The 18834-nt window shown below is 41.2% G+C and overlaps 1 protein-coding gene across 3 annotated transcripts; it reads right to left on the reverse strand.

Annotated features, from left to right (window-relative positions):
- Nucleotides 1–52: 52 nt before the first annotated feature.
- On the reverse strand, nt 53–14904 carry plat (plasminogen activator, tissue). Of its 3 annotated transcripts, none has more exons than XM_079516154.1 (15): nt 14784–14904; nt 9055–9129; nt 8855–8897; nt 8382–8516; nt 7270–7380; nt 6189–6363; nt 5984–6075; nt 5672–5849; nt 5309–5394; nt 5019–5102; nt 4343–4547; nt 3695–3831; nt 3068–3208; nt 2161–2309; nt 53–2058 (listed from the first exon to the last, which is right to left on the reverse strand). In XM_079516154.1, exons 2-15 carry the CDS (start codon nt 9115–9117, stop codon nt 1888–1890), a joined length of 1770 nt encoding a protein of 589 aa, XP_079372280.1. In that variant the 5' UTR covers nt 9118–9129; nt 14784–14904; the 3' UTR covers nt 53–1887. The 3 variants fall into 3 exon arrangements, with proteins under 3 accessions (XP_079372280.1, XP_079372278.1, XP_079372279.1); XM_079516152.1 differs by having other exon boundaries at nt 8771–8897; XM_079516153.1 differs by lacking the exon at nt 14784–14904 and adding an exon at nt 11072–11172 and having other exon boundaries at nt 8771–8897.
- Nucleotides 14905–18834: the final 3930 nt, after the last annotated feature.

Genomic DNA, 18834 nt, shown 5'->3' on the forward strand with positions numbered 1-18834 from the left:
GAAAGGGAATAAAGAAAATAAATAGGAATAATTACGGACAAACTTAAACATTCATTCCAAACATAATTTATTAAAAAATAAGGTACATTTATGAAATGTGGTTAATATAGCAGTAACAATAAATTAATAAACTAAATACATTGTATCACACATTCAAGTTGCTACAAAATCATACAAAATACACATAAATATGAACTGAATACAAAACATCAATCACCTGCAACCCAAGAAAAGGTGAAGCATTGAAACTGAAGTATACAACAATGGAGTCTGGATTTACCGTCAACAAGCATTTTGTTGTAGTATACAATACATCCTCTGTTAATTTGATCTCTGAGAGTGTAGGCCTACACGTGACCAATAGGCACACGTAGTTGTCCATTTGGTGACATTTGTATACCCTCTGAGTTACAAATGGATAAATGAATACTTAGGATTTTACTGTGTAAGAACATGTCCAAGTCATTTAAAATCAACATTGAAACAATATAGACCTCCTTGCCTAGGCTCAACCCAGGCGTTAAGTGGTGCGCGGTTGAATGAGCATCAAAAAGTTCATCCATGCTCTCCCTTTCCAACTTGTGTAGTGGATCTGAAAGGGCAGGACATACAGTACTGTAGCAGGCTAGAATGAAATGTACTCCATGGTTTTCTCCCTACAGCTGTCAGAACTATTCACATCTACCAGAGGACAGCGAGGGACCACAGTGAGTTTAAAGGGGAAAACCACTCATTCTCAACATTGATGTCATTAATATACCTTAGAGTTGTTGTGTAGATGTAATAAAAAGTCCCCCCCCCCCCTTCTGTGTAGCCTAGAACTGTCTAGAACTATAGGTCTAGGTCTAGAACTTGGGGTCATGTGATCAGTGACATCACAAAGATGTACTCTGCAAGCCAAAAAGTACATCTTGAGTGGTTTTCCCCTTTAAGTGCATGGAAGATGCACGGCAAAATCCTGAGTATTAATTCAACTCTGAGAGTGTATAAGAGTTGACCCGTCATGGACTATTTTTTATTTATTTATATAAATTAACACTCAGGATTTTGCAGTGTGTAATCTACATTGACTCTGAACCAGCAGATAGTCTTATGCTTAACATTACATGACAGAACCTCACAATATATTCTTTAAAGAAAAAATATATAAGCCCTTTTGGGTAGCTAACTCATTCTTATATGAATTGTTGTGCAGGATAAAAACAAATGTTAAAAGTAATGAGTGGAGATGTTATCTGATTTGCTACTGACCTAAAAGAAAATCTACATTCCACCAAACTAATATGAAGCCATTTGGAATGTGTCTGTGTCATCTAACACTGGTGAAGAACAGATCAACAGGTACAGATTCCTATCGCTTATATGCTGTAAATCCACATCTAACACACATTTTAGATGACATGTCTATTATTTCCCTGCTGGTTCTTTAAATGAACCTACAGTACACTGATAATCTACTCTCCAAGCTGTGTGTCACTTAGGCTAGTGAAACGCAGATGACCAAGAATGAAGTAGAGATTCATGTGTGTAAAAAGAACAATACCAATAGACCCGTCTAGATGGCACAGGAGGAGTGTCAGGTAGTATATCTAGTTTCCTGTCCAAAACTCCAAATGTACAAAAGCATCCCTTAGGCCTAGCAAACCTGGAATTACAGAGGGGCAAACATATGAAAACATACGTATGACGGAGGCCCCTTCTTCTGTCTCTGTAGAAGAGGTTTCAAAGCTTCATCTGATGTGACATGTATCCACTTAGTCAATGGATGTTTAGACAACAGGTAAGCAGGTCCGTGGAACAGATTCAGAGTCACATTTCACTCTGTCTGTTTTGTGTGATATGTATGGGGGTATATTCATCCCACACAGCATCCCCCACTCCCTCAATCTAGATATCAGGGTGTGCCCTCCTTTTGCCGTTTATCCAGTCAATGTAACGGGTGACTCGGGTATACACCCCAGGCTTGCCCTTCTTGCCACAGCCGTCGCCCCAGCTGATCACACCCATCAGAGTCATCTTGCCATCCTTTGGACAGACAAGAGGACCGCCAGAGTCGCCCTGAGCACGATCAGTGAGACAGAAAGACACGGTTAGAACTTAATTTGTACAAGCAAACAAACAGGAACCCCTGGCCTGTTAAATATGAGTTCTGGTCCTCACCTTGCAGGCATCATCCTTCTCCCGGGTGTCCCCGGCACACAGCATGTTGGGGGTAACGGGGCGTCCAGACAACACTTCTGGGATACAACGCTCCTGGGGCCACAGGCGAACGAAACCTCTCTTAATGCGCGCTGAGTACTCTGCAGAGACTGTGGAGACAATATTATGTTTAGAGAGCTGCCATGTGTTCGTTCATAATGTAACACATTATTACATTATTAAATTACAGGAAAATCTGTTATTATTATTGTTCATGTTTTTAGTACATTATGAGCTGATTATTACATTATGAGCAGTTATTACATTATGAGTTGCTATTGTATGCTGTTTTTAGTGATTCTAAAAACGCTGTCTAAATCCTAACCTGCAATACTTCAAATATTTATATAGCAGAATAATTTTATTTTTATTTTTTGAATACTGTACTTATACTGTACAGAACCCCTAGAGGGGTTCCCGTCCAGAAGTGTTAGAACATCAAAATGGGTTTCCGCCCAGAATGGGTAAAATTACTTTGAGCTACATTTTGTGTATGAAACTTGATTATGATAATTAGTTGAGCTGCTGTGAAGAGGCGAGTGCAAAACCCAAGTCAATCTGCCTGCAAATTTGTCAACCAAAGGGTGGTGCACATTTTTCTCTTGTTAATAGTAGTATTAGTATCATATCAATGTTCATAGCCCAACCTTCCACCAGTACAAGACATAACTAAAGTTAGAGATAATATCATAGCTGATAAGAAACTACATGCTGTCCATACAGATGCTTTTCAAATACAGAACAAAAGTTCAAAAGGTTTATGAAAAAAAAACTAAAATAGGCCTATTATCATGCTTATGTATCGGACATAAAAAAGACAATAATGGAAAAGGTAATGGAATTTCAAATAATAAAGACATTTCCATACACTCTGTAGCTTTCCCATATCCAGAGATCTCACACTCGGTCCAATCAGGCAGCACAAGCCCTGCTTCAGGTAGACATGCTGGCAAAACCTCTGGAGAGTTCACCGCACAAATGCCAATGTCACTCTTCAATTTTAGAAGGGCTAGAAAGGGAAAAGAAGTAGAAGTGGAATCAATTAAGGAAGAAGGGTAACACATTGTGGAGAATGTGGGATAATGACAAAGTGATTGATTTAACATTTTACAAGCTTAAAGAATACAGCACAACTGATTTGGTGGTGCTTTTAGTACAAAATATAGGTGATATTTCAACTGCAGAATGAACTAGAACCATAAATGGCCTACTAGTGCGCGAGCAGAGCGCGCAAGTACTGTCGACCGCTACAAACTGTCAAATCTCAGCTTATCTGTGAAAGAAGAACATGAATTACCTTCATGTTCTTCTGTTGAAGAACTGTTGAAGAACATGAAGGAACATGAAGGTAATTCTATCTAATCCCTGATTGGCCGACAGACAACACCAACATACGACCGACATACGCAGCTGATTACAGTACTTGCTCGCTCTGCTTGCGCAAGTAATTACAGATTAATTACAGAATTGATTACCTTGTTAATGTTTTACTCACCAATATCATTGTCAAAGGTGTCTGGATCAAAATTCTCATGAAGCCAGAACTTCTCAACCTCAAAGATCTGCTCACTGCTTGAGTTCTGCTTGCGGAATGTTCTTCCCATAACAACCTGCAGTTGTGATGCTTCATTCCTGAAATGAACATGGAATACATTTGTACAGTATACAGCAGGGCTGGGCAACTTTGACGATGGAGAGGGCCACTATATTTCCACACTCACTCCCTAGGGCCATATATTGCTGTCGTAGCAGAAATAGCCGATCTACAAGCTCAAAACGCTTGCTATGTTCGAATTGAAATCTTGAATTTTTGCTATTTTTGAATTGGAATCCTGAAAATTTACATTTAATATGTAATTTCAAATGCCTTTAATTATACTTGTGTTGAGCAATGAGCTACTAATTTAGACTGAAGTAAATAAAGCGGGTCATGTTTGCATGTTGTGGAAAACAGCTGAAACCAATATTATATCAGTATTCTGACATTAACCTGAGGGCCGCATTAAGTGAAGGTGGGAGCCGCATGTGGCCCCCGGGCCGCCAGTTGCCCACCCCTGGTATACAGTATGATTCATGGGAAACGTGTGTGTGTGTGTGTGTGTGTGGATGTCTTTGCATGATTGCGTGATTGAGTGATACCTACCTCTCCTCAAAGCAGTGTGCGGCGGTTAAGACCCAGCAGGAGTCAATGAGGATTCCACCACACAGCAGGAAGTGTTCCTTGTGACGCGGACGATACGCATTGATGGCCGCCTGCCATGGCTGTTCGGTGATGTCACTCTCCTGGCCTCCAAACATACGGAAGGAGGGACGACTCAGAGAGTTGTCTAAACGCTGGCCACATGTCGCTGCAGAGGTTGTAGTATGGAGGTTAGAACGAATGGACATCTTTACTGTGTGTATGACAGGGGTACTTGTGAACGGGTCCCCAGAAAAATGAAGAACAAATGCATCAACCCTCTTTTATACTTTTGAAAAATAGCTTATTTACTAGCTCTAAACACGTCACATTGCGACCCATTGTGAGCTTGTAGATCGGCTAAATTCAAACAATGCTGAAAATATGTTAAAAATGTGAAATCATTTTGAAAACACAAATCTTCTCTTATGGCGGCCCTGTCACAGAACCTTTTCACATTGGGGTCAGTACATATCAATTTGGGTGTACTTGACATGAAAATGTTTGAGAACCACACAGTGCATGACATCGCCAATCAGTGGATGGATAGACATAACAAACATGCATAGGAAATCATGGAAATACTAAAGAAACATAAATGCCACTAATGATTAAAGTTGAAGATGTTAATGTGTACTACCTCTATTATTATTGTTAGTGGTGGGTCCGCGGGGGCCCAGTGGGCCCAGGGGGCCCAGAGTGGTAATGATGATTGGACGCCTCGCTGAAAAAGAAAGATTCTTTTTAAATCATTCCACATCTGACATCATTTATCGTAACACAGTTAGTTAATATGATCATTTCTATGTTAGTAAGTACCGGTACATTTTTCTCTGTTGTCTTCATATTCTTATGATATTTTGGTGACATTTCCCATACTGTTTTGGCAACATTATTTTTTGAAAGTCATGGACACATGAGGATACTCACAGCATTTCTTGATATTGCACTGCTCCCAGTTCAACTTCATGTTCTTGTAGACGTAACACCATGGACTCGCGTCACCATCTGGGTTCCTTGGGGGTGAAGAAATGGGGATTAAGTTTATTGTTTAGGACACTTGATCCACACAAACGGAGTAATGAAGTACAGTGATAAATGAAAAGCAAAATGTAAGTGTGCCTGTGTGTGTGTGTGTGTGTGTGTGTGTGTGTGTGTGTGTGTGTGTGTGTGTGTGTGTGTGTGTGTGTGTGTGTGTGTGTGTGTGTGTGTGTGTGTGTGTGTGTGTGTGTGTGTCTGTGTGAAGTCAGTGTACATTTTCTATTTATATAAAATATATGATTGTGTGTTTACCTGCAAAGGCTATGGCTGCCAAGCCCCACTTCCAGGGCATTAGTTTTCCACGCGTTGTAGAAGTTGTTGCGTCTGATGAGGGGGGAGTCCCAGGGAAGACAGCGAGTGCCGGTCCTAGTGACAGCTGTGGTGCCTCTGTAGGACTTGCCAGAGCCCTGCATGCACTCCCGGTTCTTATCTGCACCGTAACATGCACAGAATGAAGCGGTTACGTCACATGACAAATAGGGGGATGTCTATGCAATGAATTTTACTATCAGGCACAATAGGGCAGGGGTGTAATGGGGACTGCAAAAAAGTGAAATTGTGTACCTTCTGGACACTTGGGCAAGGTACAGAACTGCCATTCGACCTGAGTGTTTTTGTAGACGTAGCACCAAGGAGTAGTGTCATTGTCTGGGTTTCTGAAAGTTAAGAGGAAACAAGGTTGACAGTGTGAAGAAGCCATCATTTGTCCTTCATCAGGAAAAGCTCTAGCTATATGATGTATCAAAGCTGATAGGTTGGCGCTGCATACCGGCAGAAGTTGTGATTGCCCAGTGCTAGGCTGCTGGCGTCAGGTCTCCTGGCTGTAAACTTCCTCCCCCTCAGAGATGTAGAGTTCCAGTTGATGCACTCTGCTCCTGTGTGGCTGATACTCCATGTGCCCCGGTAGTCTACACCACGTCCTGCAATGCACTTCTCATTGGTGTCTATGGGGTAAATAAGACACAAGTTATTCTTCAGTTCATAAAGTAGACATTGGATAATTGAGATATGGCACTGGCCAAGCCCAAGACTTATAGGGTGATAAATGCCAGTGTGTAAATTGCAATTACTTTTAGATTAAGTCAACATTAGTGTTACTCAAAGAAATGTTAACATTATTCAATTAAATGTATTTTAATTTGTTGTGACTTTGTCTTTTTCTCATAGTTGCACAATAGTTTGAGCAATTTGTGGTTTTAAGCAATGACCTAACAGACTATGATGATCATAAATGATATTGGATAATCTGGGTCTGGCATCTGAAAACTCATTATTCTTTATTTGCAATAATTTGGCCATGAGTAGATGTTTTCAGTCACTTCTTGAGCCGTTGAGAGGGTGGAGTGACCGACGGCCTAAAAAAAGGAGCCCACAGAAACAAAAACTCTTATATGCCAACAATTAATTTTCTTTCCATAGTTTATTATCCTTTCTCTTTTCCATCCAGACCACAAGTCCTTGATGCCTATGAGTCACACAACAAGTCTGTTAGCCCTAACTATAGCCACTAACAAGGTCATGGAAGGGAAATTCTAATTAGGGTCGTGTCACACTTAACCGTACTATGGAGATGGGTGATGGAGGATTGCAGAGTCAAAATTAGACGTGGGGCATAGTTTTATCAAAAGGATGAGCCATATACAGTAGGCTATTGCACAGCAAACCAGATGCACAACAAGAATTATGATCAGAATCACTTTACATACTTGCCAAGTTGTTTCCACTTTATGTCAAGTCTGACATTAGTCACTCACACTGAGTCCAATATGCATATGCATGACAATTAAACACAAGTTACACTTCCAGGGGAAAAAGATCAAGTACTGTAATATATGATTGTTGATACTTACTGATCTCACACTGAGTCCCAGTGAAGCCTGGGGGACACTGGCATAGGTAGTCTGCAGAGTACAGAGCCTTCTTACACGTTCCTCCATTATAGCACCTCGAAACGTCACAATCTGTGGGAGACACATGAGGCGTTCATTTACTTTGTGGGTATGATTTAATTCCTATTTTATTAGCACAAATATGACCCAAAATAGATGTTTGCTAATAAACCACAAGTGTTTTAGAAAGCCTCCATTAATTTGACCTTCAAGACATCATGTCATGTAAGGTTAATTAAAACCGTGTTGTTTTGTTGTTATAAAGCTGCAGCAACATCGCCAATCCGCAATTGTCTTTATTGTTTAATAATTCCTAAAGGTCACATAACACCCTGATCACTGCTGGTGTTCTGGTCTCACAGGCGGTTTGGCAGACTGAAATGTGGTTGTAATTTGTCAGAGGGAGGGGTCTGTAATGCGTCATAGAGTTCGTCAATAGGGGGTGAATGCGTGTGTATGAGCTGCTCTGATGAGAGTACTCCTAACAGTCCCAGACTAAACTAGCTTTTTATTCTGACATCCCAACGGCATCTAGGAGGAATACAAGTAAGACAAACGTGGAAGATAACATTGATTGACATACTGAGGCCTAATTTATCACTTTGTTGTATGACTTCGTCGCTTGCCAGATGACTGCGTCGCATGTAGTATCTTGTATGCCAACATATCATACGAGATACTACAAATTAGCCATGCCCATGACCGACCGACCGACAGACAGACCGACCGACAGACAGACCGACAGACCGACCGACCGACCGACCGGCAGACAGACCGACAGACCGACAGACCGACAGGCCGACAGACCGACAGACCGACAGACAGACATGTAGGAAGATAATTACAGTATCAAACAGAGACAGCAAAATCAAAGTTCTGTTCATTGGGAATAGAGACCACACAGAACGAAAATGTAACAGTAAAAAGACATACAGTATCAGCTCATCAGGTCAGCTGCTTGTGTGATTGCATGTGTGTGTGTGTGTGTGTGTGTGTGTGTGTGTGTGTGTGTGTGTGTGTGTGTGTGTGTGTGTGTGTGTGTGTGTGTGTGTGTCTTGTCTGTGTCCACTCACTGATAACAGGCACAAAATGACAGCGTTCTCTCCCCCACTTTTCACAGAAGCAGTACTCCACACGCTGTCCCTTCCATCTCAGCCACGTGTCCCCATAACTACGCATGGCTGATGTCTGACTATCCTCACAAAACGCTACAGGTACACAAATATTCACACACGGGACAAAGACAGATGGACAAATGGACACATTTCAACTACAGTCATCAAAAATACAAACATGGAAAGGCAATCATTATCACATGTAAAAGAAGGAACATGCAAAAAAGCGTTGAGGGGCCACAAGAGAGTGGAGACAACTTAAGACACATGACAGACAACAGAGACAATCTAATTATGGTGATGGTGGTGGTGTTAATGAAGACAAAATAAATAGTGATGGAGCTCACAAGTGGGGTCAAAAGAGGGTGAGGGTGACTTGTGGACACGTATAATCACAAGGGTCCGCCTGGGTGGCTGCAGCACAATCTCACCTCTGAAAAAGCGTGTTCCTCTCTTAGCACGTTTGAGCTCGACCTGGAAGGGAAGGCAGATATTTTAGACAAGCCGTGTGGGTGTCAAATACTACTGATATTCTGTGTTATTAATATGTGCAAGCAAGTTACAGGTGAGCTGCAGACAGCTAACTATTCTAACAACAATAATATCCCATTTGAGTGGGTGTAGTACTTACATTGTCTGCTAGGCTACAGCAGATAGCAGAGAGCAATATCAAAAGCGCCAATGTTCTGGCCATGATGACTTGTATCTGCAAGGAATGAAATAAAACACAATGACACAAGTAAAAAAAAAGATATAAGTCCATTATATATTTTTTTTGAGGGGCGCCCCTTAAACATTAAATGCCATTGATAATGAATGGCCATTTTTACGTCATTGTCCCAACACAAACATTAAATGCTATTGATAATGAATGGCCAGTTTTGAGTGCACAAACATTAAAAGCTGGACATAGGATGTGATTGGCCGGAATGAGTTGATGCATGATGATGTATGATGATAAGAGCGCCCTTCACTTCACACGGGTGTATTTTTATAAAGCACTGCAGTATAACAGGACAATGCCTGAAATCCAAGAGGAGATTTCCTGGTGTTTTTTTCCGGCAATGGAAATGTTCTATCGTGAATCTGTCATCCATACCAAGGACATACGCTACTGTACAAGGAATAAGGAATAAAAAGTCCAACAGGGGACACCAATGCTACACTCTTTCACTTCCTTCCTGAATTCCACCTTAGCCTAAGTCTTCCCTTGAGCAGGAGGAACCACGAGGGAGGAAAGGGTGGATAATATGTGGCACTAGTGGGAAACAGAGTCATTTCAAGTTAACTGAAGTTGCGTTGATTTCCTTTTCCTGAAGTAGCAGATAAGGGGTCATAATAGCCATTGGATTGGATCGTTCATGCGAATACATTTGTGTTTATGTTTGGAGGATGTTTGAAGATGCTAAACAAAGGACCTCTCATGCAGTGATGCACACACAGGTTACAGGCTGAGACAAATGGGTTACCAACTGTCTATCTATAGCACTGGTTGTTACAACAATGGGACAATACCCTGATAGTATGATCATTTGTGCAGTGGATGGAGTTTCACTGCGCCTGCATGATATATTTGTAATCTTTATCATATTTACAGTTTCTCTTTACCACAGGAACAAAGTTGTGAGGAAACTTTCTGAGAACTTAAACACTGACCACCACAACGAAGGCCAAGCCATAACAAAACAAGTGTCCAAAATCTGGACAACTGAGCAGAAACCACAGCAGACATAACGTTTCTGCACAATCTTGCTACAGTATGCAACAGATGTGAATGGATAAAGTGACTCAATAAAAGGAGGGGAAAATGAAGGAAAATGAAGGAGGAAAATGAAGTCCTCTTTGACTTTTCAGTCAAAGAGGACATTTAGGTTTAAGACTGATTCCTGTAGTCTCAGTCTGTCTGGACACGGACCAGTTTGTGGAGATGAGAAACGTGGAAGATAAGCCCCGTTCACTCCTCAGTCAAGTGTGAGTAACCGTGAGTCATAAACTGAGGTTTGAGTGGGATGGGGGGTAGGGTGGGGTGGGAGGTAATGGAAAAGGAAGGAAAAGGGGTGTAAAAGAGAAGAAAGACTAGAAGGGAAAATGGGAAAGAAAATGGGAAAGCAGTACACAAAAAAACGACTGAAGGCTGTGAATGGCCTCAGTAGACCCAGAAGAGGACTAAAAGTCACATGCAAACCAGTGTAAGAGCTTTTTTTATACACAGACACCCAATTGCATACACGAGGTGCTGCACGCTTGTGTTGTTAGACACCTTTTTACAGACTGCTGCTTCTCCAATGACTCACTACCCTGTGGGTGACTGAGCTAACAGAAAACACTGTAGTGTTTTGATATATGAGTGAGGTAAAAAAGAAAACTGCTTTGTTGGAGCGCGCACACACACACACACACACACACACACACACACACACACACACACACACACACACACACACACACACACACACAGAGGCTCACAGGCACACATGTACACACATGCAGAGCTCAGGAACGTAGAGGTAGTCTAAGCTCCCTGGCAACAAAGCTACACAGTTCACTATGTTCATTGTTCCAGGAACGAGGCCCTCCCCGAGTTTTAACAGTGGAGGCCGTATAGGATTTCACCATTAAAACACACGCACAAACGTGCACACACTCACCGTAATGAACACAGACGTCTGGGAGACTGGCCCTCGGTCAGGCAGAGGAACGATCTGTCACTCTGCTGTATGTTGTTTCGACCCCCTAACTGAACCTCACAGGCAGCTGATCAATAACAGCCGCCGTTCTGTTTCGTTTCCTTTTTTGTTTCCTTTGTGCAGCTGTTGAGCTGTGTCCCGTCGCCCCTCTCTCCACCCCTGTCAGCTGAAAACATGTGTTTCCTGCTGCAGTACTGTCAGTTTTGTGTCCAGTGCCCTTGACGTTGACGAACATATATATACCCGCCCGCACGCTCAAACCCATCAGGCGTTAACATATGTTTATCCCACCCATTCTAAGGTCTGTGATATCCGTCACGTAGGGGCCCTTCTGGGGCGCCACCATGACCACCACAGGATTATCAGCAGCTTTTTGACAGCCCCACCATCCAGTTTGCCTCAATTTCAGCTGCATTTGTGGTCTGTCTTACAAGATAGACACAGGAATTTATACTACATAAACTAACGTACAGGCGGGCGGAAAAACATCGGCATAGTAGAAAGGGGATTTCTTGTGCACTCAGATGTTTTTTTTATTGTATACAACATGCAGTTTAACTAATTTCCTACAGGGCATTAGGGCTGTCTGTCCCACCCAATGGTGGCTTTTGACTGTATTCTGTGTGACGCGTGTCAGTGGCTCCCTGGGGAGGTACAGAATTGCTGTGGGTTTCTTAGTAGGTCAAACATGACTGGATCATACGAAAACAGCAGCAATGTGGGAGAGTTAAACTAGAGCTAGACTGTGAGTCAGCATCAACTTTGTTGCTTCAATTTAAAACACGTGTGAGTAGGATAATGCCAATAGACAGATAAACAAACAGCTGCATGTGCACACAATATAGTCTGCGCGCGCACGCACGCACGCGCGCGCACGCACGCACGCGCGCGCGCACGCACGCACGCACGCACGCACGCACGCACGCACGCACGCACACACACACACACACACACACACACACACACACACACACACACACACACACACACACACACAGAGAGAGAGAGTTCCTACTTCCTCCACATACTGAATTTACTCCATATCTTTGAACCTTTGTAATGGGTAACTCCCTAACATTATTCACTTCTAGTATTGTGCAGCTGCACAAAATTAATGGAATTGGCTTTGAGTGCCCCATATCCTCGACTCTCTTGTGAGATGAGTTCAACAGCACATTACCAAGAATGTGTGATGATGATGCTGTGCTGAGTTTGTATAGGTTGGTAGTGAGACATTCTTCTCACTTCCAGTAACATGGCCAGAATGTCAAGTCAGGGTTTGTGGGGTGATCAGAGAAATGAATGCCAAAACTGTTACACGGTAAAGTTAATATTATAGAATATGCAATTGTGGCCTGATTTGGCTGAATTTGCACGGCCCATGGGGTCAGTAGAAATATGGCTACAGCAAAAACCAACTTGAGTTGAGATATTTCCTTCAAATATCTCTCCACTTTCTATCCTGTCTCTCTTCACTTCACCGCTAGAATCAACTGATGTTCCTTTTGAAGTCTGCCCATTTACTCACTCTCTCACTGTCCACTCTCTGTTGAAGCCTTAGCCTGTTCAGTTTAGCATTCTTAATCCTAATTTTACTTTGTTGTAGCAACATGGTGCAACCATTTTGGGAACACAAAGTTTAAACAAAGTTCTACGAATACACAATTAGAATATGGTTTTCTTTGGCAACAATCATACATAGCATTGATAGCAATAGCGAACATAATATTATTTGCTAACCTGAACCCCATGATGCTGTTATGAACATAGAGAATAGATAATACTGCTTCTCCCGACCTTTAATTACCTCTACCAATTAAAGGCTTATCGCTTGAAGCCTGTATGACAGTAGCTAAAACTAAACATGCAGGTAATATGTTTAGATATGAAGTTATGAAATATAACCTCAGTAGGTATGGTAAGCTGCTTGACAGGCCTTATCTTTGCCCCACTGGGAGCTTTCCATAATCCTTCATTGCAGTACCCTTCGCCCTTCGGAACAGAGAGCTGCATTGTAGCCCTTTGATTGTCATTCTACGCTTGCACCCTTCATTAGGAACGCTGAAAGCAGCTATAGAACAAAGTGAAGACTCAGAGAGAGGACCACAAGAGGGGTGTGGAAGGAGCAGGTGATGACATCAGGCACAAATAGCAGAAACTGGAGGAGATAATAAGCCGTGTGGAACAATGGGAGCAAATGAAAGAGAGCATACAGTACTGTACATCAGGCAAACAGAATGGGGAGGAGAGTGATGCTTAATGTATGCTCCGCCGTACTAGATCATCCCATCTCACAGGAATACAGAGACAGGGAGGGAAGTGAGAAGGTACATGGAATGACATCCAACTGAAGGTCATACAATTAGTTGGCTTGTTCAGTCCTATACAGTAGATGTAAGGCCGGATGAGAAATAAACGTTATTCAGATACACTTGTAGCAGCCATTCTAAAAACTCACCAAATAGTCACTCATTGTCAAGAAATCTGACTCCATCATCCTCTCATCTTTCACACACATAGTGTATGCAGTACACTGCAAGCTTCTGTTCAATCTACACCGCTCTGACCTATGAGCTGTGTGGCTGTCTGTCCATATAGGCCTATCCCCTGAGTCACAGAAATCAGTCTGACCCCCCCCCCCCCCCCCCCCCCTCTCCCCCAATGCCCTGAGCCTGAGCCAGACTCACAAAGCCTACTGACTGACCACACTGTAAAGAATGAAGATAATTAATGCTAATTACTTCCTCCCTGCTTAGAAAAACCTCAGACACAGCATCAGTGAGTGTAATGTTGAAAAACTCACGCCCTGATACATGCTGTGGAGTGGAATTCCAAGAACATGGCTAAGACAAGACGTAAGTAGGTCTAACCCAAGACTGTACCTCCCTGATATGTCGGCCAGTGATCCAGTGCAGGGTTAGTCAAGTTAAGTTCTGGCAGTGGATGGACACACACGCGCACACACACACACACACACACACACACACACACACACACACACACACACACACACACACACACACACAACACACAGGTCTCTTATCAGTTTCTCCCTTTCACACACCCACACAATTTTAATAATGAAGCATCCAAAAAATGTTTGGTTATTTTTTGTGAGGTTTTCTATGATCTCATTCAATGATTGTGAAAGTCAGTGGACAGTTACTCCAGAAAACTGGATTAATCAGCATGTCCTTCAGTTCAGCTAGATCTCACTTAGTGCTGTCATTTTCTAATACAGGCGACTTAAATTCCACAAATCTGATCCCCCAGCATCACCAGCATCAAAACGACTAAAAGTAAAATATGTTTGCATTATTTTTGATACAATTTGAAGATAAAATAAAAATAAACAGATGAAAGTAAAACTAAACTATCCAAATAATATTTTGTCTGATTTGAGATATATGACCACAAAAGTAACGATAGGAATTGTTAATTATTTATTATAACTGATGAGTGAACGATGTTTTATGTGCATCGCATCTCCAATTATAATGCAAATTGCCTATCTAGCGCTATATGAAAAACATTACCACAACAATTAATGATGATCCGATCCCAGTCCACAGTCCACTGATATCCAATCCAAATAAATTCCGCGGCGCTAAAGGCTATACCGTTATCGGCCACAAGCAAACCATTTTAATATAGAAGTAGAAACAGATCTTACCGAACAATAATGTCCCGTTCAATTCTCGATATCCCTCAAGGAGTCTGGAATGGTCAATTGTCGCTCGGACTATGTTTGCTCTCCTCGTTCCCCCGTTTTTATTCGCCCGCTCCACGCATTCCGTCCGGATGATGATGGTGATGATGATGATGCAGCCCATGGGCGGTGTCAGTCACCACGGGACTGTCCCACACCACACCAGGTGGATTCTTAAATCAAGAATAGATGACGTCATTGTACCTATTTATTTTATCTATCTATCTATCTATCTATCTATCTATCTATCTATCTATCTATCTATCTATCTATCTATCTATCTATCTATCTATCTATCTATCTATCTTTCACACAAGTAGAAGAGCAACTAAAATGGCTAGAACTCAAAACACATATATAGGCCTATATTGTTAATAATAATAATAATAATGATAATAATAACAATAATAATAATAATAATAATAATAATAATAATAATAATAATAATAATAATAATAATAATAATAATAATTCGTTAATTTGCAAATCAATTACATCTCTGCGTATTCAAGCATAGGCCTACCCAAATTCTTCCCTGTCCATGACCACATCATAAATCACAAACACTGTGCACGCGTGCAGTGTGTGATTGTGCGCGTGCGCACACACACACACACACACACACACACACACACACACACACACACACACACACACACACACACACACACACACACACACACACACACACACACACACACACACACACACTATGACATGGCTTCATGTGAATCATGTTCAGTCAGTTGGATGTTGCTACAAATTCAGCCTCAAACTCTCAAAGCCTCAGAGGGGGGATGCCTATCCCTATTCCAGCATGCTTTCAAGCATTTCAGTAAGTTCAAGATGAAAATCAGTAACAGTTGGCTATACTATTGCAAGGGGGAAAACAGTCTGAATTCTCCAAAACAACATCTTAGTAAAAATTATTACAGAGATAGAAATATGCTATTGCCTTTGGATCCGTTCCGTTATCCTTCATATTCAACTTTTTAGAACTTTCAGCTGTACTAATTGCCCTCAAGCAATCAATAAAGTGTATCATGTCCATCAGTCCAGTCTCTGAAGCTTGTTTAAAATCAACTGCCAATATTTGCAAATGTTCCCAGATGTCCTATTAATGAAACGTTATACCTCCCTGATGGAGTTGAAACACTGCATGTATCATCACTGATAACCATGGACTTAAACCCTACTACAAACAGACCTGAGTTATCTGCTATTCTTGGCTACGGTATGTTCCTCACAGAACATGAATGCTGGGGTTCAAGTGGTTAAAGACATTCCCTTTGCTTGAGAAGACAAAATGCGGCCTGGGCCGCTTATATTTTAGGCTGAAAATGCTGGTTGACAGCGTGCTGTGAGTTTGAATCCCAATCCTGACAACATTTGCTGTGTGTCACTCCCCATCTCTCTCCCCATTTCCTGTAAGTCTATACTGTCATATAAATAAAGACATAAAGCCCCAAAACAAATCTTTAAAAAGAAAAAGAAAACTAGATAAGACAAAAGGCTGGTGATACTTCCCAAAGCTTAGTGCAACATGAGAAGCTGAGATTCCAGGTTACCATATATGGTAACTGTCTATAAACAAAGTGTTTCCCCTAAAATCTAATCACACTAAAGTCACGTCAAGGAAACGTCACACGTAGAAGAGAACTGTATACTTTATTCAAATGGTCTGTTTGTAAACATAGATTACCCTGTGGCATCAGAGGTGCTTTCCAGTATTCTTCAGTTTAAGGCGGTGTTTATGTCAGTGTTAGGCAACAAGCAGCCTGTGGGCCAGAACTGGCCCACGGGCCGCCAGACATGATATCTGGTCTTGCAAATCATTTAGTAAATAGTTTACAATATGTGATATAGGCTAATAGACTCAAAGTGTGGTCTGAGGACGCCCAGGGTTCCTTGAAGGGCTTCAAGGTCCCTAGGTAAATTACTGATTGAAACTAAATTGATCGTAAAAGGGCTACATGTACTACAGGAGTATACAAATTGACACTCTTCTAGTTACAGAGTGTACAAGAATGTATTGTACACAGTTGTATACTCAATTATGGGGCTCCATGAATGACCTAAATTTGCAAACAAACTGGGGTTCCTTGAATTTAAAAATGTTGAGAACCCTAGAGAATCTACACCACCTGAAGATCCATGTTATCCATGTTCAGAGTGAATTGATTGATTTATTGATTGATTACTTTATTATGTACAGTCAGAGTCAGACATTCAGGCTAAAAGGACAACACAAAAAAGTCATGGGGACTTGTTTTCACAGTGACAGCTGTTTATACAGTTTCTCTCCGTATCTAAGAGACCTTGAGCTGCTATACTAATATGAAAGAGCTTGTTTATCTCCAAAAGGGAGTCTGTCTCTGTCTGTCTCCAGATGTTCTTTTTAACTTTTTAACTAACTAAATATCCCACATCATTCAAGGATGAGCCTTGAGGCCAGCACAAAAAATGATTACGCCACACATTTCTATCTGCACCTGTTATGGCACATCATCTAATGACTTAGAAACAAGGAATGATTACATAGTAATGTGTCCGGTGAAAGAGGTGCTCTTGTTGTCCCCCTTTTTGCCTTTGTTCCCCCCATATTATTATTTTAGTAACGTGGATATTTGTCCCTCCCCTTCCCATTGGCTAGAGGCAGCATTGCCGTTGCTTGTCGTCCGATTGGCTAAAAGCAGCCAATCACGTCAGTATATGACTAGGCGTCGATCTTGTCGTCTAACTTTCAGGAGTGAACACTAGTCAGGTTTCACCTGACGAAAAACTGTCCCATGGTCAAACGTACTTGCTGACCCCTAGTTTAGGTGATTTAGGTGACAACACTTGGTACACTCAAGTTCTGAAATTCAGTAACATGCCGGGCATCATGGAGTGTAAAGCACTATATAAAAAGTAGCCAGTATTGAAGTCCACAAAAACAGAAGAGCATGGCACACTGACAAATCAAGAAATTAGGCTCATTATAGGAGGATAAAAATAATATCAGTGCTTATAGTGCATGAGTATATACCAAAATGTCCACACTTGTTCATTAACTATGTATAAATGTTTTCCCATCATGTAGGTTCATTAAAAAAATGACATCGTAAAGATTCTCATAATTTGATTTGTCAGTGTGCAAGCCTATAGAGAAATCTCGCAAATTCTCTCCAAAAAGATTGTTTTGGAAGAAAACAATATTTTATCTGGTAGTATTCCATGAACAGGCTCAATTTCCATAGTGCTGAAAGATCTATACATTTGGATGATGAGAGCAATATTAACAAATAACCTTTGAGAGATTAATTATGCTTATTACATTCAAATATAGGATGAATAAAAACACATCACATGTACTACATGTAAATCACACTCACACAAATAAATAAATGTATTAGTATTATTATCTACATTTGCAAACTATATGTTTATTTCTATATGTACAACATGATGCAGTATAGGCACTATAGGTACTAGGTAAGGTAAGGTATAGCCTACTTTTACATGAGTATTTGATTGATTGATTGATTGATTGATTGATTGATTGATTGATTGATTGATTGATTGATTGATTGAAAAAAATATTTCACAGTATGTAGAATGGGTACATTTCAAACGAAAGCACAACTCAATACAAAAACTGTTTTGTGGACGAACCATGATAAAGCATACACTTGTTTACAACAGGGTCCACCATGTAGGCCTGGGGGGAAAAGGGGTGGGGGAGAACTCAGACTTTTGGGGGCCGTTTTCGAATTGCAGCCATCCGTAAGTGCCCTTTGAGAGCGGTTTTGAAGGAGTCAAGGGATTCACATGCCTTAATGGCTGTTGGTAGGGCAATCCACATTTGGGTGGCATTATACATTGTACTTTTAACTCCATTACAATTATTTTACTTTTTAGATTATGAATACATACATTCACTGATAAATTATGAAGTATTATCACAGGTTAAGCTATCCAGCAGCAGCACAAAATCGATTATCTCTGCCTTTACCAATTAACTGTAACATTAAAC

This window comes from Electrona antarctica (assembly GCF_951216825.1).
Source record: "Electrona antarctica genome assembly, chromosome: 12".
NCBI classification, from domain to species: Eukaryota; Metazoa; Chordata; class Actinopteri; order Myctophiformes; family Myctophidae; genus Electrona; species Electrona antarctica.

What these genes read in the sequence shown, in the direction of transcription:
- plat (XM_079516152.1), bottom strand. Translation starts at nt 9,117, where the DNA reads ATGGCCAGAACATTGGCGCTTTTGATATTGCTCTCTGCTATCTGCTGT. An exon ending in CACTAACAATAATAATAGAG is followed by an intron (nt 4,548 to 5,018) that starts GTAGTACACATT and finishes CAACCTCTGCAG; the next exon opens with CGACATGTGGCCAGCGTTTA. An exon ending in ATATGGGAAAGCTACAGAGT is followed by an intron (nt 2,310 to 3,067) that starts GTATGGAAATGT and finishes TTGTCTCCACAG; the next exon opens with TCTCTGCAGAGTACTCAGCG.